At 42.3% G+C, this 24,866-nt stretch overlaps 1 protein-coding gene across 1 annotated transcript in view; it reads right to left on the bottom strand.

Moving 5' to 3' along the window:
- LOC126485111 (GDP-fucose protein O-fucosyltransferase 1) overlaps nucleotides 1–24,866 on the bottom strand; it is a 118,366-nt gene that overhangs the window by 31,536 nt on the left and 61,964 nt on the right. Inside the window, exons 5-6 of the mRNA XM_050108741.1 lie at nucleotides 20,748–20,920; nucleotides 10,114–10,350 (exon numbers count right to left, since the gene is read on the bottom strand). Coding sequence (XP_049964698.1) covers nucleotides 10,114–10,350; nucleotides 20,748–20,920 — 410 coding nt within the window. The remainder of the gene's footprint in view (nucleotides 1–10,113; nucleotides 10,351–20,747; nucleotides 20,921–24,866) is intronic.

Here is a 24,866-nt window from a genome sequence, read left to right on the forward strand (position 1 = left end):
TAGCTGTCCAACGCTGCAGGTTTCAACACTGGGACAATGATGCTGTTCTGACACTGGGATGGGAACACTCCCTCGCCCCAATTGCGATTCAAGATAGACAGAACCTGACACAGTGAGGCCACAGATAGATGTCTGAGAAATTGGGAGTGAATTTGGTCAGGGCCGGGAGCTGTGTCAGGGCAATGGGCAAAGGCACTGAGGAATTCCCACTCAGTAAAAGGTGCACTGTACGACTCAAGGCGGTGCAATGTAAAAGACAAATGCTGTCGTTCTGCGTGCTCTTTCAAGGAACGAAAATCTGGTTGATAGTTTGTGGAGGCAGAACTCCGAAATGCTCGGCGATTTCACCTGAGTCGGTGCACACTGCCCCATTTTCTGAAATCCCAGGCAACCCCAGCGGGGTCGGGTAACCATTAAGGCGGCGAATCCGAGTCCACACCTGGGAGGCAGGGGTACGAGAACCAATAGAGGCAATGTATCTTTCCCAGCACTCTTGCTTCCATCTTTGTATCAAGAGGCAGGCACAGGCACGAAGCCGCTTAAAAAGATTGAGAGATTCCAACGATGGACGCCGATTATGTCATTGGAGGGCCCGCCTACGCTCTTTGATGGCCTCAGCGATGTCGGGTGACCACCAGGGCACAGTTTTACGCCGAGGGCACCCGGAAGAAAGAGGAACCGCGCGTTCTGCAGCTGATACGACCGACGCAGTGACCCGCTTGACCACCCCATTAATAGCGCCACGTGCAGAAGTGTGAACAGTGACAGCAAATGTGAAAGCCAGCCAATCGGCCCTGTTAAGGGCCCATCGCGGCAGACATCCAGAAGAATGATGGTTGGGTAGTGACAGGAAGATCAGAAAGTGGTCACTGCCACACAAGTTGTCATGAACCCTCTAGTGGACAGATGGTGAAAGTCCTGGGCTGCAAAGTGACAGGTCAATGGCCAAATAAGTGCCACAAACCACAATGAAGTGTATGGGGTCTCCCGTATTTAAGAGGCTGAGAGAGAAGATTCTCGACATCCCTACCCTGGCCAGCAATCACGGCACCACCCCACAAGGTGTTATGGGCATTGGAAGTCCCCCGTAAGCAGGAATACTGGGGGGAGTTGGGAGATCAGAGCAGCCAAATCGTTAAGAGGTACTTCACCATCCGGAGGAAGGTAGACAGTGCAGCTAGACATAATATCCAAGGTCATCCTTATCCTCACAGCAACAGCCTCTAAAGCTGTATGAAGGGGCACTGATTCAGAATATACAGAGGTAAGGACATACAGCCATATGCCACCTGATGCCTTGTTACAGTCAGTCCAGTTTTTATAAAATCCCTGATAGCCACGAAGGGCAGGGGTCTGCATTGCTGGGAACCAGGTTTTTTGGAGGGAAATACAAGAGAGCAGGTGTTGAGCTTAAAATCTGTCTTAGTTCAGCCAAGTAGTGGGAAAAAACCGCCACAATTCCACTGGAGGAGAATGCTTCCTGTGTTCGGGGAAGGCATGAAGGGACTTAGAATGCAGGTTACTCCCTAGGGTCCGCTGCTGCCACCAGTGAAGGGCTAATGGCTAGGAGCATTGTTTCAGAGGCAATGGTGAGAGCTAGGTCCTCAGGGGACACTTGAATTCCACCTCATCCTCAGAGGCAGAACTGATGGGTGGAGGTGGTGTTGGGACGACAGGAACCTCTTTCGGTGGAACAGGTTGTTTCTTTTTCTTAGACTTTTGTTTATCCTCCTGCCGCTCTTTCAGAGCTTTCTGGGAGGCCTTCCCTGAAGCAGCATCTGGTAAGGACGAAGAGCAGGAAGCCCTTTGACCTACAGCCTGTGGCTCCTTGAGCCACTGGCTAACTTCCACTTGTGCACTGTGAGGGGCCTTGGATGGTAGAGCCACTATGGACGCCGTATGTGGGAGAGCGGCCAAAGAAGGGGGGCACTCCTTCGGCTCAGGTGTGGGGACAGGCGGCCCCAACGGTCGGGAGGGCATTGCTCCCAAAGATGGAGTTGCGGAATCAACAGTGATAGGTGGAGCCCCCACCCTTAAGGGGGCAGGTGTGGTCTTGTGGCCCAAAGGGCCAGTCACAAGTGGTGTCACTGAGGAATGTGAAATGTGTGCAGTTGTTACAGCATATGGAGTTTCCATGCGGACTGGGTTTAACCACTCGAACTTTTTCTTAGCCTCTGTGTAGATCATTTTGGTCCAGGGTCTTCTATTCCATTATTTTTCTTTCCTTCTGGAAAACTGGGCACTCTGGCGAGCAAGGGGGATGCCCCCCCCCCCAGTTGACACAGACAGAAGAGGGAGCGCATGGAGCATCAGGTTCAGATGGACGTCCACAATTTTGGCATATAAGGCTCGAATTACAGTTGGAAGACATGCGACCGAACTTCCAGCACTTGAAGCACTGCGTTGGGGGAGGGATGTATGCATGGACATCACACTGGTACACCATCACCTTGACCTTTTTGGGTAAGGTGACCCCTCGAAGGCCAAGATGAAGGCACCGGTGGCAACCCTATTGTCCTTCGGAACCCTGTAGACATGGTTGGCGCAACTTATCGGACTGCAGAAGGAGGTCTTTGTGAAAGATAAAACCCTGGACCATGTTAAGACTCTTACGGGGTGTTATGGAGACAGGAACATCACCCAGGTGGTCACAGGTGAGGAGCACCCTTGACTAGGCAGAGGCTGCTGCCTGTATTAGGACAGACCCAGAACGCATCTGGGACAAACCGTCCACCTCCCCAAACCTGTCTTGGTCAACAAAGAACTGAGGCTTCATGGTGGCAAAAGATTCCCCATCAGGTTGCATGCAAACTAAAAATCAGGGTGAATACGGTTCATGCCGTGGCCAGGGAGAGGAAAGAGTTTGGATCATAGTTCCTGGCATTGGACTGATGCTTTCCACACTTTGAGACTGTTGGTTGAGTACCAGCAACAGATGAAAGACTCCGCTTCATTGTGGTTCATCTGCCCTGATGTCACCCACTCCGAACGGGGGCCCTTCCCAGCCTCAGCAAGGGACACCTGGCAGGATGGCCAGTGCCATGAGCCCCGATGCATTACTTTTTGGGCAACCCTCATTCACCCCTTACACAAAAAGGAAACATTATATGTAAACAAATGTAGAGAAGTATCATTAGTGTCTGTCTTGAACAACTTTTTATTATGACATCATCTTGAAAGAGTACAACAATAACTTCAGAATATGGATAATGTTACGGAGAGTTTAGATGAGGTGGAGCAAATTCAAAATTCTAAGACTAATCTTTAGACATCAAATTTCACAGTGATTATTCAAAATTTTTGACCAAACTAGCAGTCGAGATGACAGTCATCTTATCCGCACGGCTGTTACGGACCGTGCAGCCACGTCTCGATCCCTGAGTCAACAGATGGGGACATTTGCAAGATAACAACCAACTGCAAGAACAGTTCGATAACGTTTGCAACAGCATGAACTATCAGCTCTGAGACCATGGCTGCGGTTACCCTTGACGCTGCATCACAGACGGGAGCGGCTGCGATGGTGTACTCAACGACAAACCTGGGCGCACGAATGGCCAAACATCATTTTTTCGGATGAAACCAGATTCTGGTTACAGCACATGATGGTCGCATCTGTGTTTGGCGACATCATGGTGAATGCACATTGGAAGCGTGTATTCGTCATCGCCATACTGGCGTATCACCCAGCATGATGGTATGGGGTGCCATTGGTTACATGTCTCGGTCACCTCTTGTTCGCATTGACGCCACTTTGAACAGTGGATGTTACATTTCAGATGTGTTACAACCCATGGCTCTACCCTTCATTCGATCCCTGCGAAACCCTACATTTCAGCAGGATAATGCACGACTGCATGTTGCAGGTCCTGTATGGGCCTTACTGGATACAGAAAATGTTCGACTGCTGCCCTGGCCAGCACATTCTCCAGATCTCTCACCAATTGAAAACGTCTGATCAATGGTGGCCGAGCAACTGGCTCGTCACAAGACGCCAGTCACTACTCTTGATGAACTGTGGTATCGTGTTGCAGCTGTACCTGTACACACCATCCAAGCTCTATTTGACTCAATGCCCAGGTGTATCAAGGCCGTTATTACGGCCAGAGGTGGTTGTTCTGTGTACTGATTTCTCAGGATCTATGCACCCAAATTGCGTGAAAATGTAATCACATGTCAGTTCTAGTATAATATATTTGTCCAATGAATACCCGTTTATCATCTGGATTATTTCTTGGTATAGCAGTTTTAATGGCCAGTAGTGTAAAATCCATGAGGGGAATTTCAGAGTCTCACAATCAGAACTTGGGTACGCCAACAAGATGGACACTCTCTCCAGTGCTCTTCAGCTGTATGCTTGAGAAAGAAATACAACATTGGCAAAAATATATTCTTACAATTACCTATCCAGGCATATTAGCCAGAGAAAATTGGAAGTTGGAGATTACTATATTTCAGTCTTCACTTGAGACACAACACCCCAGAGAAATTTAAGAAAAACTTGGTTTCCTGAGTTAACAGGAAAAGGCAGAATATATTACTTGCAACAAAACATTGGAAAAAAGAGAAAATCAAATGAGTCCAGTAAGTTAAGCACCTTGGTGAAATAATGTTGGAAAATGGAACTTGTCTCACCCAAAACATCTGCAAACAGAGGTGCATAAAGAAACTAAGCTTAAAGATTACAGTTCTGTCATTTAACCATGGTGCCCCTATGCATCAGAAACTATTATTTTCACCAGGAAATAAGTATTGAAAATATTAAAAAAGAAATGGAAAAAAACTGCATGTACAGTCAGTTCAGGCAAAGTAGTAACTAAGCAATTCGAAGGTAAGTACAGATACGAAAAAGATGACATAAATGCTAGCTTCCAAAGAAAAGATGTCCCTTCATGCAGCACAACCAGACCATTCCAGATAGTACCCGGAGTAAAGGGGCGGTGGAAGGGGGGGTGGGGTGGGGGGTGACAGCACAATACACCAAGAGGGGAAAATCAACAGTTAAGCATTGCAATAGCCTTTGAAAAAGTGAGAAGTTGAGTAATATAAGAGAAAGCAGTTAAATTAAATGTAAGGGATCATAGAAAGATGATACAGCAGGATTTGCAAAATCTGTAAGTGTAGACATGCAATGTCTGAAGCTTCAACAATATTGTTTGACATGTCAGAGAAGATTTCTCCAGGCAAAGTGTTTGTCTATAAACTAAATCAGCAATTATCTTTGAAAGTCATTTGCAGGTCTAGTAGGACAATACAGGGGCTGCCAGACTATACTGTGTGGCATGGCATCTTGACTGTCAGTGGAGTCATTCCATGCAACCATTAGTGGCAGCACTGTAGGCACAGGTTAAATATTGGTCCTTGTCAAGCAATGTTGCATGACCTTTAAAGAATTACAACTGACGGTTTGCCTTGATCGGTAGTGATGTGGAGGGGAATGCAGGAGCAAACAATCCAGTCCACTCACAAAAGGAGGTTGTAGCTACAATTGGTGCTATTGCATCTTTCACTGGACAGACTTCAGGCCAATGAGAGAAATGATCAATTGCTGTCAGGCAGTACTGATATCCTTCTGATGGTGGTAAAGGTCCAATAATGCTGATCTGGACAAGTTCAAATTGTTGAATTGGTGGGGTGAAAGTTCTGAGTAGAGCTGCAACACACTGAGTTATTTTGTTGTACTGGCGGACAAATGCCTTCCAGTTCTCCTTAATGTTTGCCTGAGCAAATGTCTTTTTTACTAGTCTCACAGTAGCCCTTACTCCTTGATCTACTCTGCTGAAATGAATACTCATATGTGTGTCGTTAATACATCACAGTATAGTGCTACTTTTGAATGTGATATCAGAACACTTTAGAGCAATAAGTCTTACAATGTTTTGGGGCCCACCTTCAGTTTGTTGTCTCCTTCCTGGGCATTGGAAAGTGCTATGAAGTCAAGTTCTTATGTCATGGCGTCGATGCGAGACAGTGCATTTGCTGGCCCATTCTGCTCATCAACATGTCGACTATCTGTAGTAAATTTCATAAGGAAGTCAAAATGCCACAATTGGCACGGTGCTCCCTTGTCTGGCTTCTGACAGAAAACAAATGCTAATAGCTTATGGTCTGCAATAAAAGCAACGTGTATCTTCAAACCAGTGTCAAAATTTTTGGTTGAGGGATGTGTCATGCACAGCTCGCAGTTGTTCGCTGAACAATGTGCTTCTGAAGGTGGATTTTTCACTGAAGAAGCTACAGGCTGCCAGTCATATTTTATATGTTATACTACAGCTCCTGTGGCAGTTAATGATGCAGCCAAAATTACTGAGAAAGGTGCATCAGTAAGAGGATGAGCTAATACTGCAGCCTCCACAATAGCAGCCTTTACTCTGGCGAAGGACACACTTTTCATCAATACACTGTAGCATGGGTCCAGGTTTAGTGGGTTGGCGAAACTGAGAAATAGTTTCCTCTCTGTCTTGAGGTGTCAGAATTCCTTGTGAATTGATGAGGTATCCTTATAATTTTGCTTCCCTTATTCCAAAGACACATTTTGATGAATTGCTCTTGCAGTGCAATGAATAGTTGCTGTAGGTGTGCAAAGTGCTCTGCCTCACTGGACAACATTACAAGCAGGTCATCAATATAGTCTTAACGGAACTGTCTCCAGTTATTTCATCCATGAATTCCATGAATTGCTCTGAAGTTTGGGCAGCTCTGCATAGTTAAAATGGCATTTGCAGAAATTTATAAAGTCCAAATGAAGTACAAACAGTTGATCTGCATATGTTCTCTGGTGCAATGGGTATATGATAAAAAGCTTGGATGAGGTCTATTGTGGAGAAAACTGCCTTGCCATGAAAATAAGCATAGCAAAGTCTTCAATATGTGGTACAAGGTGGGGATCACATATCGTTCTGGCATCAAGCTTACGATAGTTGACAGTTACCACATGGGTGCTTTGCTATTCTTAGGAACAATATGGAGTGGTAGCCCCAGAGCTATTATCTGAAGGGCAACAGGTCCCATGCACTGGCATGAAAGAGAATTCTTGCTTTGTGATCCTGAGTTTGTCTGGAGGCAGTCAATGAGGCTGTGCACGGACTGGTGATTCTGGCATCGTAACAATGTGATGTACCTTTGAGTGTCATACCTCCGGGTGTTATACCTGTGCTAAAGTACGTAATAGATCAATGAATACAAGTAGCTGATGAAGCAGCTTGTCTTATAGTGAATCACCAGCAATCACTTTGATGCCAGTGTGGTTGGCATGATGTAGGTATCTATGACTGGCCATTAGTTTTGGAGAGCCAAGCAGGCATTGAAGACAAAGATCTGGGAGGAGGATGTAAAATGTGACAAATCTGCTCCAGAAATCAGGTATAACAAGTCGGTGGCAATGAGTCTTCATACAAATTCACATCAATGATTGAAGTTTAGATGTAAGGTGACATGGCTGCAGGTCTTGATATAAGATCCGTTCACAGCATATAGGTGACCACCATCAGTATTTCACTACGAAAGGTAAAAAGAAGGGTTAACAAAGACTTCAGCACCTTCATCAACAAGGAATTATAGCTTTGTAGCGTGCTCTGTTATGAACAGTTGACAGCTGTCCAGTTTGAAATCGGCCACTATTGCTACTTATTTCTGGCAGTATTTTCCTTGCAACAGAGTATTCAAGACTGCCAAGCTGCAGCTCCAAATTTTCTGTGATACCAGCAGATATTCTCCCTGGTGGCCAAATGCTTGTTTCTGCTGGAAGACTGTTGTTGCTGCTACAGTTCACATATGGAGTAATGATTTTTAGGATTGTTACTTGCTTAGATAGTTCAGTTACTTTTGCATGCAGTGCTTCCAGAGAATTGTCCTAGTGGAGATTCCCGTGACACATTTGGACTGATTCATCTCAACTATTCAATCTGGGGTTTAAGCAAGAGCATCAAGGTCACCATCCCAAACTGTATTTTATCTGCAGGTGAGCATGACAGTCAAACATTCTGCTGAATATGACATATATTCTGCTGAATATCACTGTTAATAGCATTGCAAACCAGCATGCAAAGAAAATGAAGTAGTTTGGATGGTGCACGTTTTCAGAGTTCTTCAATGTAGCAATTTTTCATGTTTCTTGGCTTCCAACTGCAACAAACATGTTACAAGCACATGCTTGATGGCTGTGTATTTTTCAGTGCTTGGCAAGGAAGCTAGGATGTCTTTTTAGTGATATGCTTATTAAGTGCAGCCCTACATAACTACATCAAGTTTTGTTCTAGTTGATACAGGCCATGACAAATTGGTTTGTAAGTTGTGAAACCACAATATTGGATTATATAACCAGAAATATGGTGATTTCAGTGCAATTGGACCGAGGATCGTCTTTATCACTGGTAAATCAGAGTTTGCTAGATCCTGTAGATTTGGTGTGCCAGGTGTAGTTATGTACTGCAGTTTTCATGAGTAGTTTTGCACCACATGGTTGATGTGAAAAATTACATAAGATGGCATTTAACATTCCAAAATGCAATTTGGGAACTTGAACTCACCAAATGTCATGTGAAAATACAATTTATTCAACATAATTAATTAAACTGCATAATTGTAAATAGCAATGAACATCTATATATCAATCAATTGGTTTAAGTTTAGAGATAATATGAATAAGCAAAGAATCTACAGGCAACAAACTATATCATTCAATTTATTGTTCACAAACCCAATATTTCAAACAAAGCATTTATGTAAGTTTACTAAGACCACTATCAGCTGTCTATGTGCTGGGAGTCAAGATATATCTAATACAAATATTAGAGTTATGTGGAATTCATGACACCGATGCTTGGAAACATATAGGAATTGAAGGAGGAAAGGAAGCAGAATTCACGATTCTCAATCCAAATATTCCGATACATTATAGGAGCCATTAATGAGATAATTTTTTTTTTTTACTTAATTTTTTGGAGATTTTCAATTTCCTGCCAAATTCACATTGGCAATCTGTTATACACTTTTGCACCAAAATAAATCTCCATTTTGGCCCCTACAGAGGGATGCATAGTCTACATGAAAATTATTTTTATTTATATTATTGTGGTTGTACATTGCAGAGTTCATCCTAAATTAACTCTTGTTATTAGTGAAAAATACCATAAGGGTATATATATCCCACAGACCCTGAGGAGGGTTCAACAAGATACTCAGTCATCAGCTTTACACAATATTGTTATTTCATGCTTCTGTAGAAAAGACACTTTTCACTTTAATCTCTCTGCACCAGATTGTGTCACAGGAGAATATTGAATGAAGGAACACTAAGTATGCTAACAATCCTGTCTGTAGGTCAACAGACACAATGGGAGACATTTCAGCTGGGAGAACTCAGTTTTTTGGTTAACTTCGCCACATGCTGGTACCACCTCAGCTTATTATCCATTTGAATGCCCAGGAACTTTAGACACTGAACCTTCATCCAGTTTATGTTGATCTCTACTTCTGGTACCTCTAAGTCATTTTGCCATATTTCCAAGTTGTGTAATAACAAGTTTTTGTAAGATTAAGGGTTAAGCTTTGGCTCTGAAACAGTTGTAAGTGTTTTCCAGTATGCTCTTGGTTGTGTCTTAATATGTGTTTGGAATGCATCTGAAATCTCAAATAAAGGGCAAGTGACAGAAATTTTATATACAAGAGATATCAAATCAATGTATCTAGTTTTTCATTAATAATATACCAAACAATGTCAGGATGCAAGATGAAATGGCCTCAGCTCATTGAGATTTTTTCACAAGCAAATGTGGATTCCTCTAACAGAGCAGTGTCCCACTACTTTTTGTTATGGCATGATACATTTCTTTGGACATATTCATGGCTTGGGGGATTTGTAGCATTTTCTTTTCCATCTGTGAATTCATTTATTTTACCACACTAGCTTAAAAAAGTTACTATAAGTGGAAAAATATTATGTATGTGCTTGTTAACCAGTTTTTGACTTACAATGCTTGTTGGCTGAATATTGGTTAGCAAAATAATATATTGCTGTAGAACACACAAAATGTTGTTTTCATTTATAATTATGAACTTTTTCTACCAAGAACTGACAGCAGAATCAGTTAACATAAAAAAAGTTATACTAACCTCCATCCTCTTCAATGCTGTTCGCAGTTCAGGCAACATGTGATTACTATCTGAAGCCACAAATACTGATGCTACATCCTTCATTCCTCGGATTACCCTTTTAAGCTGTCTAATGACAGTTTCTGTTGATGGCATGCACATTTCATTTGTAGCCACTCCTCTTTCATTATTGTACCCAAGACACTGTGGGGCTGCAAATAGCTTGGGACTGTGTTTAACATGTTTACATGCATTACCCTGGAAACAAAAATTCCAACTGGCCTCCTTTTGACACAAAACAATAACACATTACCAGCACAGTAAATATGAAAGAAACTTTTCTGGACTTGTTCCAAACAATTTCAGTCGATCCTGTTTTACTCCTATTTGCCAGTCTTTCTTATCTGTCTATGATGTAGAGCACAATATAATCATTCTGTGGTGATATTTTGTAATGAAATGCCAACCAGTCAATAAATTTATACAAATGGATTTATAAGAAGGAAACCACTGGAATGAAGCATTTGATATCCCAAATCTAGAGCAAGTGACATACTCTATCATTTAGAATCTATTTTATAGCCTATGTTTCACTTCTGAGTTAGATACATAATGATACCAACATTCCCATTTCAAATAATTTATAATTTTTTTTCTTTCCTGGGTGCTTGGCCACCAACTCCTAGCATGAACATCATTTCTAAAGGCTGACGATTTGTCTGATTCAAGACAACTGTTTCTTCATTAGCATTTTTTTTTTAAATTTATACTTATAACATCACCAGGGACTCCATTTCTTGGTGACAGAGTAAGGTGATTGATTGACTGGTAGATTGATTTGGGGGGAGGGGACCAAACAGTGAGGTCATCGGTCCCACAATCTAGGATGGTAGAAGCAGGGAAGAAACAACACAAACGAGAGTTCAGTCAATGTGCAAACAAAGGGGGAAAAGGGACACCAGGGCAGCAATAAAAGGAAAGAATAGGAGACGCATGGGTGGGAACGGGGCGAGCACCGGAGCCCCAAAAACGCTACACGCAGTGGGGCACCACAGTGCAACCGACATGTCCTAACACCTACACCATACCATATGATACACAGGGGACAACACCAGGCAAAGAAAACATAAGTAAAGAAGAAACAAAACAGCACAACAGACCAGGCAAAACTGTAGGGAAAAGGCAGGGAGAACATGGCTGGTGTGGAGGCGAGGTCAAGGTTTCCATAACCAATGCCTATGCTAGCTGAGGGAGTAATTCCAGAGGAAAATTCAAGGACTTACAGTTGAGAGTACAAACCACTTTCATGAAGAAAACTAAGAACAGATATAATGGTACAAGGGTTGTCCACTAACACCTGAGACACGGAAGGTGGGATAGCATTTTTAGTGTGAAGTGCCAAAAGGCAGGAGCACTGCAGCAAAATATGTATCATCATGAATTGAGCCCTACAACTTCAAAGGGGAGGGAGGGGCCACTCATTGTGGAGTACAAAACCATGTGTCAACCCCACTCATTGTGGAGTACAAAACCATGTGTCAACCAAGTGTGGCTAATATCAAAATGGCAGAGGATCGTCGATTCCCACCGGGAGAGGCAGATGCAAGAACATCACCTGGCGGGTGTATCCTTGATGACGCGGACTTTATTAGACAAGGGAATAGCCTCCCAAAAGTTAATGCATGATTGAGCAAAGAGGAATTTGATGTAAAGCAGTAAATCTGCCCCTGGAGTGGTCACAGAGAATGGGGAGTAGGTGGTCAAACCCCCAGCCACATGATAAGTAAGGTCATTGCCTTGAATACCTACGTGGGCAAGAATCCAAAAGAAATCAACCAAATAAGCAGCATCACTGAGACCAACAAGAAAGTTGTGGATGGCAGAGACCAACGGGTGGTGGGAAAAACACCAAGCCATAGCCTGAAGGCCACTCATTGAGTCCATACATAATACAACTCGGGTGAGGGAGGGCTGTGTAATAAAACAAGGGCTTGATAGATGGCCATCAATTCTGCAGTAAACGCCCCCACATGTGGCAGGAAAGAGATGGTGTTAGGTGCTAACAGAAGTGGTATTCCATGCTGACAGAGGTCGTGAAGGCATATGCCACATGATCAGTGGAAATAGAGCTACCGGTGTAAAAAGAATGGCATCCTGAAATCTCCGTAAGAGTGTTTGGAACACCATTGATCACCATTTGAGTGATGGGGGCTTTGGTCCCAAGAAAAGATCCAGCTGAATCCACGGTCAAGAAACTAACCAAGTAGGGTAGGTGGAGTCATGGCAGAGAGAAGTGAAGTGGAGCCCAACTGGTAAACTCATCTGAGGGTGGGCACTGGGCAGCAGGTGGGCAATGGCCCAAAGTCACAACAAGAGCAGAATAGGAAGGGTGATCAGGAGAAGAGCAGATAGTGAAGGCATAAGAAACCAGGAGCTGGGACTGCCGAATCAAAAAGGGAGGGATCCCTGCCTCAACCAGAAGACTATCGACAGGGCTCGTTTGAAAGGCACTGATGGCTAAATAGGTACCACAATGGCGAACTGGGTCCAAGAGGAGCAATGTGGAAGGGGTAGCTGACCCATAAACTTGAATAGCTACATTCCAGACAGGACAGAACCAATGCCCGGTAAAGGTGGAAAACAATAGAATAATCCACACTCCAAGAGGTGTGGGCAAGGAAGCGAAGGGCATTGAGTTTATGAAAACAGCTAACCTTCAGATGATGGATAAAGGGCAACAAAGTTAGCTTGTTGTCAAAAAGAAGACCCAAGAAACGGAACTGGTGGACCACGGTCAGGTGTTGGGCATTGAGGTAGAGCTCCGGATCCGGATGGGGCCCCTAGTACAGCGACCCTCTACGCAAGAGGAGAGAACTAAAAACCGTGCGAGTGCGTACACGTGGAAGTGCACAGGATGGCACCCTGGAGCTGTTGTTCTGCAAAGGCCACTGAATGGAAGCTAGCCCAAATACAGAAATCATCCACATACAGAACTGGGGCGACCAATGGTCCAGCAGATGCCACGAGTCCATTAATGGTGACTAGAGAAGGACATTTTACGTGCCACTGTCATTACCTCTCTTTCCTGCTCCAGTCGCGTATGGTTCGCGGGAAGAATGACTGCCGGGAAGCCTCCATGCACGCTCGAATCTCTCTAATTTTACATTCGTGACCTCCTCGGGAGGTAAAAGTAGGGGGAAGCAATATATTCGATACCTCATCCAGAAACGCACCCTCTCGAAACCTGGACTGCAAGCTACACCGTGATGCAGAGTGCCTCTCTTGCAGAATCTGCCACTTGAGTTTGCTAAACATCTCTGTAATGCTATCATGCTTACCAAATAACCCTGTGACGAAACGCGCCACTCTTCTTTGGATTTTCTCTATCTCCTCTGACAACCCGCCCTGGTACAGATCCCACACTGATGAGCAATACTCAAGTATAGGTTGAACGAGTGTTTTGTAAGCCACCTCCTTTGTTGATGGACTACATTTTCTAAGGACTCTCCCAATGAATCTCAACCTGGCACCCGCCTTACCAACAATTAATTTTATATGATCATTCCATTTCAAATTGTTCTGCACACATACTCCCAGATATTTTACAGAAGTAACTGCTACCAGTGTTTGTTCCGCTATCATATAATCTTACAATAAAGGATCCTTCTTGACACCGTCTTGACATGGGTCATAGCATAAACTACGGAGACACAAAGATTCTTTCGTCCACCTCCAAATACTGGGACTCCATCATTAAAGAAGCTGTCGAAACACATATAAGTAACAACCTGATCAATAGACACACGGCATTACATCTTAGCAAGCCATGGGAACCAGAACTGGTAGTACTAAGGCAACATCAGGTGCAGACAAATGAATCCAACGAGTCAACACAGATGGGGAATCTGAGTCCAGACACTTAAACTGGACGCCAACACTGCGCTTTTCCCATGTAGTGCATGTTAAGACCGTGGCTTGTTTCTACGACAAGGGGCTCTGGATGTCAACATCCTCTAAATTCATCTGCGATGATATTACAGCCCCACCCTCTTGCTGCCTGCGCTTTTCTATTGAACCAGCGCATATATTGGCGAGCCAATGCAGCAACACGTCCAAAAAGAAACTGAAGATGATGACTGCTGTGGATGAAGTACATAAAATAGTTCTGGAAAAATCACCAGATCACCATCAGAGAGGCTGCTGATGATGTCAGCATATCCTTTGGTAATGCCAAGCCATTTTTCCCATGTTTTGATTAGGAAATACATAGCAGCAACGTCTGTTCTGAAATTGTTGAATTTTGACCAAAAAATGACGATAGACACTGCTCAGGGGCTGTTGGATGAAGTTTACAATGATCCATAACTTCTAAAGAAGGTTACAGCAGGTGATGGAACATGGGTATACAGGTATGACAATGAACCCAAGGCCCAGTTGTCCCAATGAAAACTGCTTGAACAGCCAAGACTGAAAAAAATTCAACAAGTTCGATTACATGCAAAGGTTCTTCTGAATGTTTTTTTGATTACAATGGGATAGTGCATCATGAGTTCCTGCCTTACATTGTATGGTCAATAAGGAATACTATCTGGAAGCTATGCATGGTCTTCATGAAGCAATCTGAAGAAAATTATCAGAATGTTGGCAAAACCACTGATGGAAATTGCATCATGAGAATATTCCCACCCACATCTCAATGCTTGTTCATAATATTTTGGAAAAAAAACAACTTATGTTGACTCAGCCAATGTATTTGTCGGACATGGTCTCCTGTGACTTCTTTCTATTCCTGAGGCTGAAGAGAACCATGGAAGGATGTTTTGCCACGACTGATGAGATAAAAACAAAATTGCTGGAGCATCTGAACACCATAACAAAAAGTGAGTTCCAGAAGTGCTTCCGAGATTGAAAAAAGTGGTGGCACAAGTGTATCATATCTGAGAGGGATTATTTTGTCAATTAATAAATAGAGATTTTTTAAGAAATAACGAAAATTCCCTTTATATTTTGATCACACCTCATATTTGTATGAACTGGACACTAAGCAGTATTCAACTGCTTTGTGTTTAAAGATAGAACAAAACCAACAGAAGCTGTTAATATATGAAGCACTTCCAATAAAATCACCACATCTCTCTTTGGGTACAATACTTGAAAGCAGAGGTTCTCACACATTTTGGTGACAGAACTCATTTAAAATATTAAATATTTTGCGGAGTCCTAAAATAAGCAAAACCTGGTTTTACGTCCACTCTTTAATTATAAACATTTAATGAAAATCTTACAAAAACAGGTACATTATATATTACCAACTTCGACAACAATACACAAGACACAAAATAACACTATTGACTCCACCGTACATTGACAAAATTGTTTCTGTTCCATTTAATGGGAGGTATGACCTTTTTTTCTGACCAACTGTTTTACGTCAGGCTTCAAGGAAGAGAGTTGAAGTCGCATATTAAGTTTGGCATCCAGTCTAGTGCAGTAATTCGCCTTTACAGCTGCATATGCTGAGAATACCATTTCATAAAAATAAGTTTATGGGAATGGGAGAAGAACAGTTACAGTTTATGAGGCAAGCTATGGATATTTTTCACTAACCCAGCACCAAAAATCAAGTCACATTGATTTGTGATTCCATGCTTGTATCGGACGTTATTTCTAAAAAGAATTCACAAGTTTTGTTTGACATATTTTACAGCTTCTGCAAATTTGGTACAAAAGGATTCTGAATCCACAAATTCATTTTCAGTTTTTTTGTTCTGCTCTTCGGCAAAATGCATCTTGAAAAGTGCATTTCACAGAGACAGTAGACCAGTTCTTGAAATATTTCATTTGGTAATTCTGCTGTCTCGCCAATGAACACATTCAATGGTAAAAAGCTGTCTGCTTCTTTCTTGCTGAAAGAAATAATCCAAAAACCTAATTTTTTAGGGCATTTGCTTTTTATTAGTACTGAAAACTGTTGTCAGTTTACCTTTTCAAGATTTAATTAATTAAATTTTCCAAGTATGTCTGATGAAATAGCTAGTCTGAACACCCAAGTCACACTGCTCGAACAGTTTTGTAATTTAAAAGAAATGTTAGTCGTAAAAGCTTGTAATTCAGCTCTCAGTTTGAATAATTTTGCTAAGTCTTACCCTGAGATAACCATCTAACCTCAGAGTGGAGCAGTAGTGTTTTATATCTGCTCCAATGATCTTCAGTCAGCACTGACGAGGGGTGATTTAACTCAACTGATTATTTTTATTGCTTCATCTATAACCAATTTTAGATATAGCACTGTCTTATCTATTGCGAGTGGTTGACTATGCACAATACAATGGCCAGAACTACATATTGGCACTTTTACTTTTCATTTGTGATGCCATAGCTAGTGCTTTAATAGTCACAACCTCATCCCCATCTGCACAAATATTGATAGAATCGTCCCAACTGAAATGGTTTTTTTTTTTTTAAAATAAATTGTTAACTGTTTTACAAATTTCTTTTCTGGTAGTGTTAGCTGACTGTGATGCACACTTACACAAGTCTTCTTTGAGTGCATGTTTATATGGATATCACATAGTTATCTGTATGATGACAAGCCCAGCAACATCAATCAACTCATCCATTTGCAAGACCAATTTGTTGCATTGAAGGCTACCAAATAAAGCTTGTTTGACATAGTGTGCGAGATCGTTAATTCAACACGGAACAGTGTCTTTCAAAAGTGGTGCTTTAGAAAGATGCTTTGCAGATTTTTCATTGAGTATACATTTGAGTTATGTCTGCCACACATGGTTTAATTAAATTCTTAGCAATATTAGGCTGCTTGTCACTTCATTTTTTACTATAAAACAATGAAAGAAAAAAATAATGTTAACAAAAACCAACGCTGATACTATATTTATATGAATTGTCAGTGTGTGACAAGAGTTTATGTTCTTTGTTCCTTAGGTTGATGATATTTTGGCAGAGACCTCACAAAGACCTTGCAGAGTGGAGCACACTGATTATCGCTGCTTTAAAGGAACAAAGAACTGTTAATGCAGAATAAGATACAATAATTTGTTTGTCACAAATCTATTATGAAACCATGAAAAATCACTATGTTTCCAGCTGCCAAACGGCACACAAAGTAATCTAATATTACCAAGAAAAATATTTCATTTCTAATTGTCTGTTTCCACCTACTTTATCACATAAAATCTTTTTTCCTTCACTTACATTAAAATAAACATACATGGGCAGTGATTTTAACAACTGAAAGAAGCTGTTGAATCAGAAAAAACTGTTTGAGAGCAAGGATGCACAACCACAGCCTGTGCGTCACATGTAACCCATGCCTGATCTGATGGTGGCCTGCCTCTCACCATTTGTTTCTGTAGTTTTTCCATTTTTTAAGTATTTTTCATTCTCTCCTGAAATGAAGAGTGCAGGTCCTTGCAGAAATTAGTTCTTCTGAGTTAAGTCTTGCTGGAATTGAGGGGGGGGGGGGGGGGAGGGGGGGTCCCAATTTGGAATAATAACTTGTCTCATGGCACAATATTTTTGAACTTGCGGCCCTTTTGAAGTCAAAGTAATGGTTTTGAGGCCCCTGTTCAAGAGGGACCAAAATTTGCTCAAAAAATGTTTCCAGAATTAGTCTGAACAATTGAAAAGTGTTGAAGGCAAATATTCTGAAACATATACACGGTGGTCCATTGATAGTGACTGGGCCAAATATCTCACAGAATAAGCATCAAATGAAAAAACTACAAAGAACGAAACTTGTCTAGCTTGAAGGGGAAACCAGATGGCGCCATGGTTGGCCCGCTAGATGGCGCTGCCATAGGTCAAACGGATATCAACTGCGTTTTTTAAATAGGAACCCCCATTTTTTATTACATACTCATGTAGTACGTAAAGAAATATGAATGTTTTAGTTGGACCACTTTTTTTGCTTTGTGACAGATGGCGCTATAGTAGTCACAAACATATAAGTACGTGGTATCGCGTAACATTCCACCAGTGCGGACGGTATTTGCTTTGTGATACATTACCCGTGTTAAAATGGACCGTTTACCAATTGCGGAAAAGGTTGATATCGTGTTGATGTATGGCTATTGTGATCAAAATGCCAAACAGGCGTGTGCTATGTATGCTGCTCGGTATCCTGGATGACATCATCCAAATGTCCTGATCGTTCACCAGATAGTTACGTTATTTAAGGTAACAGAAAGTGTTCAGCCACATGTGAAACATCAGCCACGACCTGCAACAAATGATGATGCCCAAGTAGGTGTTTTAGCTGCTGTTGCTGCTAATCCACACATCAGTAGCAGACAAATTGCACGAGAACTGGGAATCTCAAAAACGTCGGTGTTAAGAATGCTACAACAACATCGATTGCACCCGTACCATATTTCTATGCACCAGGAATTGTATGGTGATGACTTTGAATGTCGTGTGCAGTTCTGCCACTGGGCGCAAGAGAAGTTACGGGTCGATGACAGAGTTTTTGCACGCGTTCTATTTAGCGACGAAGCGTCATTCACCAACAGCGGTAACGTAAACCGGCATAATATGCACTATTGGGCAACAGAAAATCCACGATAGCTGCAACAAGTGGAACATCAGTGACCTTGGCGGGTTAATGTATGGTGCGGCATTATGGGAGGAAGGATAATTGGCCCCCATTTTATCGATGGCAATCTAAATGGTGCAACGTATGCTGATTTCCTACGTAATGTTCTACCGATGTTACTACTAGATGTTTCACTGCATGACAGAATGGCAATGTACTTCCAACTTGATGGATGTCCGGCACATAGCTCGCTTGCGGTTGAAGCGGTATTGAATAGCATATTTCATGACAGGTGGATTGGTCGTCGAAGCACCATACCATGGCCCGCGCATTCACCGGATCTGACATCCCCAGATTTCTTTCTGTGGGGAAAGTTGAAGGATATTTGCTATTGTGATCGACCAACAACGCCTGACAACATGCATCAGCGCACTGTCAATGCATGTGCGAACATTACAGAAGGCGAACTACTCAATGTTGAGAGGAATGTCATTACACATATTGCAAAAATGCATTGAGGTTGATGGACAACATTTTGAGCATTTATTGCACTAATGTGGTATTTACAGGTAATCACGCTGTAACAGCACGCATTCTCAGAAATGATAAGTTCACAAAGGTACATTTATCACATTCGAACAACCGAAATAAAATGTTCAAACGTACCTATGTTCTGTATTTTAATTTAAAAAACCTACTTGTTACCAACTGTTCATCTAAAATTGTGAGCCATATGTCTGTGACTATTACAGTGCCATCTATCACAAAGTGAAAAAAGTGTTCCAACTAAAACATCCATATTTCCTTACGTACTACATGAATATGTAATAAAAAATGGAGAATTCCTATTTAAATAAACACAGTTGATATCCAGTTGACCTATGGCAGCGCCATCTAGTGGGTCAACCGTAGTGCCAACTGGTTTCCCCCCTTCAAGCTAGACAAGTTTCTTTCTTTGTAGTTTTTTTTGTTTGATGCTTATTTCGTGAGATATTTGGCCCGGTCACGATCAGTGGACCACCCTGTATACACATTGATTCATACAAAAAAATTTCTTTCACTGTTTTTGTAAAATACAAAAAAATGGCCCTCTTAATTATGAACATGGTGAGTATTACTGTGAGTACACCATCAAAAAGGTGAGGGAATATTGCCTCTGAATTGGGAAAGGATGAAACACTGAAAAACTATTTATTCTCAATTTAATTTTTCACTGATCTGTAAGTGAAACTTGAGCATATTACTGAAACATTTTCCTATAGCTTTGTGGTTTTTAAGTTAATGCCTAAATAATCTAAAGTAACTCAATGAAACAGTCTTAAATTCTCTTTGAGTGTTTTAAGTCTGGAGTATATTACGTAGGTAGTAGGAATGTGTCTCATGCCCTTTTAACAATGGTAAATCCAGGATGGAATAATAATAATAATAATAATAATAATAATAATGAAATGGCAGATTGCTACTCAAAACGAAGAGGAGTATAAGGAGGACGGATAGCATTTCATATTTTTCTAGTGATGCATTTGCTTTGTTGTCTGTATTGCTATCTTCACTGATTTCAGTTTTTATGAACAATGGAATCAACATCAGACCTGTTTCTGACTTTTGAGTGTTTCACACAGATGTCATTTAATTCCCCTGAATGTGATAGCAACTGGTTGTTAATTCCAAGAACATTAGTGAGACAGTAGTTGAACGTCAACAGTGTTTTGTCTCCATTCTCCATAGAACACAAACATACCCCAGTAAGTGTTGCTACAATACAATGGATCGATAATCACTGTGTCATTACCTGAGTTAAGGAGTGAAGTTCATGGAGCTACCCCACATACCTGTAATTACATAATATAGAATCTTGTAGTCATTGTAAGGTTCCAAGCAATATATGAAATTGACTTTTGTCATGGATGGCAGTGCCATTCATTATCCCAGGCTGCCATTTGGTAACTGAAGCATTGGCCAGATACTGTCATCAACACATCTACTACATAAGAAACTAAATTCTTTATAACATGTGGCATTAACCAAAGGTGTGAAATGATTAAGATCTTGAAGTAGTCTTTAAAAAAGTTATATAATTATATACAAAAGATTGCCTTACCCAGTCAACACCATTTCTTAAATGAATTCCAATGAACCCCCCTCTTGGAAGGACATTCTTAATGAACTTTTTGGCTTTATTCAAAACTCTTTCATTCCAGAACAAATATTGGTGGAGCTCTCGGTTTTCTTTCTGAATTGGAAAACTGGCTGGTGCCCCCATGAATGCCATCACTGTAAAATTAAATATAAAATAATTCATTACATTTAACAAATTTTGTATTTTTATTTACTTATCTACTGCAAGAGAGCCTTGTATGTAGTTAGTTTAAGATGAGGAACTATAATATAGGTTGCTTAGCACCTAGTATGATGTAGTTCATAAAGTAAAAGGAAGTGCCTCTTTAAGTCTATTGTTTAACCATTTCTCCAGATCAATAAGTGAATAAAATAAATAGCACACTATCGGCCAACATTACATTTCTTGAATGATGGATTATTTTCAGGTAATGAAAACTTACTACACTATATGGATGCAGAACATTTCTTGCATGAATAATAATAAATGCATTATTCCAGGTGATAATGTTCATTCTTTCAAATGAACTCACGATTGGCCCACCTGTTTATCATCTGACCTAAAGTTTTCAGGATCACTGATGTGTCCTCACTTCCTTTCATATTTAACGTGGACACCCTGCCCATCTCAGCAGTCAGAAGTTTTAACCCCTGAGGACAATGGCAGCGATTGCAGTAAAAAACTCAAGAATTTTATGTTCACTTTCGAGGCTTGACAACTAACAACATTTTATCCAAAGATCACTGAAGTTAACAGTCCCTTATAGCTTATGGCAGGTGAGGTACGCCCTGGTCATTGTTTGCAAAGTTCATTGTCAGAGCACAAGTTTTAGAACAGTTATGGTATGAATACTTGACTTAGATAGAAGATGATGGGAGTAACATTCACAGAAACACCACACCATTTTGAGAAAATATCTTGGCTGAAAAAGCAGAAGTATTTGAGAGGAGTGTCAGAAGCCTGATATGGAGCAAGGATGTACCCCAAATCAGTAAAAAGGTTATATCAGTCATACTATGTCCTGATCCTGATGTATGCACCCGAAACCTGGGTTATAAAAGGAAGAGAGAAAAGCAAAGCACGAGCTAGTGAGATGAAATTCTTGAGGAACAGTACTGGAGTGACAAAGATATACAGGTTAAGAAATGAGAGGATCAGAGAGTTAATGAAGATGGAACGATTACAGAAGGAGAGAGAGAAATCAAGGCTGAGATGGTATGGGCACGTTAAGTGAATGGAGGAGAAGAGGATACCCAGGAGGATACACGAGATGAAACTGGAAGGAAAGAGACCAAGAGGAAGACCGAGAGACAGATGGCTAAAAAGAGTGGAGGAATGTGTCCAGAAGAAAGGAGAAGACTAGACCAAGGTGAAAACGGAGAGATGGTGGCAAGATAGAAGACGATGGAGAGGCCTATGTTCCAAACAGACCTGGCCAGAGGCTGGAAGCTGTCCAAGATTATGATGATGATGATCTTGGCTGAAAACCCGAGATATTTATATTAATTCAACCCACCGAGAAAAACGAGATCAAGTCACAGTACAATTTGTTCATTTGTGTGGAGGATCCACACTTCAGGATTTAAGAAAGTCATAGCCTTGGCAGAGTAATGTACTGAGACATGCAGGGCCTGGATAGTACTTGGTGCCAATGGAGTTGCATCTGAGTTTCTTGAAAGTGGAAGGGTATTAGTCAGAGGGTGAAAGGAGATGCTGCCTTGGAGATTTGTTTGCATTGAGGATTTATGACGATTGTTTTGTACGAGGTTATTTGTGTAGGTGTTGAGGGATTTGATGGTGGAACAGAAATGTTGGCTGTGGATGTCTAGGCTGTATGGAAGGGAACATTTTATGTAGAAGGGGTGTCAGCTGTCAAAATGTAGATATTATTACTTATTTGTTGGTTTACACGTACTGATGTTTGGATATGCGCTACAGTGAGGTGAAGATCAATGTCAAAGGCAGTGGTGTTGGATTTGAAGTAGAAAAATTCAACACAATGATTGACGCACCAGAAAATAATTACATTTTAAGAGCAAGTGGGAAATAAGTTAACAAACCAAATATTTGACCAAAGTAAAAAACATGAATATAAAATCAATATTTGATGAAACATGTTTAGCTGTCAAGTGGCCATATGTCTACTTCCAGTTACACTGCACTGACATCTGTGCATCTTGCACCCAGTTGCCATGTCTTCTGCTTGTCCCATATGCAATATGAGGCATGTGTATAGGTGAATGACTCTTTCTCTACATATGTGCTTAGGGGGATGTGTGCACACTATTCCAGTGATCAAACTGTAGCTGCATGTTAATGCACCTATGCAGCTGGGCAGTGGATGTGCTGATCAGAGCCAGGTGTGCTGGTGATGTGCACAAATGGGGCTGCAGCTCTAATGTGCCCCTCAAAGGCAAGTTGAGTGTTATAACGTCAAGTTAAACACATGTATTTCAAAAACGACACAACACATGTAAGTCACAGAGCAAGTAGACAAAGTAAGACGTGTACACGGTAATATTCAAATCAGCACTGAGTCCAAGTCTGGCGACCGCTGGCTGGCTGGCCGCCTAGGTGGCGCAGCTGCTGCATGGCTGGCAGACAGCGCCGCATGTACAGGACGCGCGTAACTGTGCAGCGGTACTTTGAAAGATCAGCGAGTCACAACACTTTTCCCCCCCCTTGAATTTTTTTTGCACTGGTCTTGATGGAGGTGGCCTGTAGATTGATAACGTCCATAGGTGTTGTTTGACTGGCTGTAAAGTCTCGAGGGGGAGGCTTCCCATACGGACGGAAGTGTACCCGATGATAACTGGTCGAGATGACAGGAGACGTAGGGGTCGAATCTGCTGGGGCCCCGTGCGCCAATCTGCCCATTGCAGCAAGTCCGGTTGATATAACAGGAGACATGGGCAATGTGACGGCATCCGTAGGGGAAGGAGGCGAGTAGAGTTGCTCCGACAGATGATGGTCATCCGGTTCCTGCATGGGCACGTCTCCTGGTGGCATTCGTTCTTGTGCTGGCACCGAGATGACAGTGAGAAGGCTGCGTTGTGAATCATGAGAGATGCCAAGATCCCGAGTGTCAGGTAGAGCCAAAGGTGGTGTACCGGCATTCGGAACAGGCGTTGCCGGCACACGAGGCCGCAGCTGGTCCGAATGACGCACTGCAACACCTGTGTCCATCTGGATTTCATACAAGCGTTGGCCATGGTGTCGTAACATGCGGCCCGGACTGCATTTTGGCCACCTGCCATATCCCCATACCCATACAAGGTCACCGGTGGTGAACCGGCCAAGCAAAGGCACCCGCGGCCGTGAGGTGGGAGGCCACAGAAGATGAAGTAGCGTGTGGGGCTGTCGGCTATGTAAGAGCTCAGCCGGGCTGTGGTTGCCCATGGGGGTGAAACAGTAAGAAGCCAGAAATTGGAGAAGCGCATCATCAGCAGCAGAAGAAGTCAGGAGTTTCCTCATCTGAGCCTTAAACATGCGGACCAGTCGTTCAGCCTCACTGTTTGATTGTGGATGGAACAGAGGGGCCGTGACATGCACGACGCCATGACGAGCACAAAAATCCGCAAATTCGGAAGAGGCAAATTGCGGACCATTATCAGTAACAAGAGTAGAGGGAAGGCCTTCCAAAGAGAAAAAGCAAGCGGAGCACTTGTGGTTGCCCCGGTGGTAGGCAACGTGCAACAGACAATGAAAGGAAAGTTAGAGTAGGCGCCAATGACGAGGAGCCAACAAGTACCTAAAAAAGGTCCCGCGAAGTCAGCATGAATACGCTCTCAGGGCTTCTCAGGCGAAGGCCACAGTGACAAAGATGACTTCAGGGCGGCAGCCTGTGACGCACAAGGGCCGCAGGCGGCGACCATGTGTGCGATTTCAGAGTCGATGCCGGACCAGTACACATGACGGCGTGCCAGAGAATTTGTGCAAGAGACACCCCAGTGCCCTTGGTGAAGGAGGCGCAAGACCGAAGCACGCAAAGACGCAGGTACCACAACACGAGGCGAAGCAATGTCGGTGGAGAGGAGGATAACACCATCCCTAGCTGTGAGGCAGTAGCGCAAAGTGTATTAGTTCCGCAATGGATCAGAG

This window comes from Schistocerca serialis, chromosome 6 (assembly GCF_023864345.2).
Source record: "Schistocerca serialis cubense isolate TAMUIC-IGC-003099 chromosome 6, iqSchSeri2.2, whole genome shotgun sequence".
NCBI classification, from domain to species: domain Eukaryota; kingdom Metazoa; phylum Arthropoda; class Insecta; order Orthoptera; family Acrididae; genus Schistocerca; species Schistocerca serialis.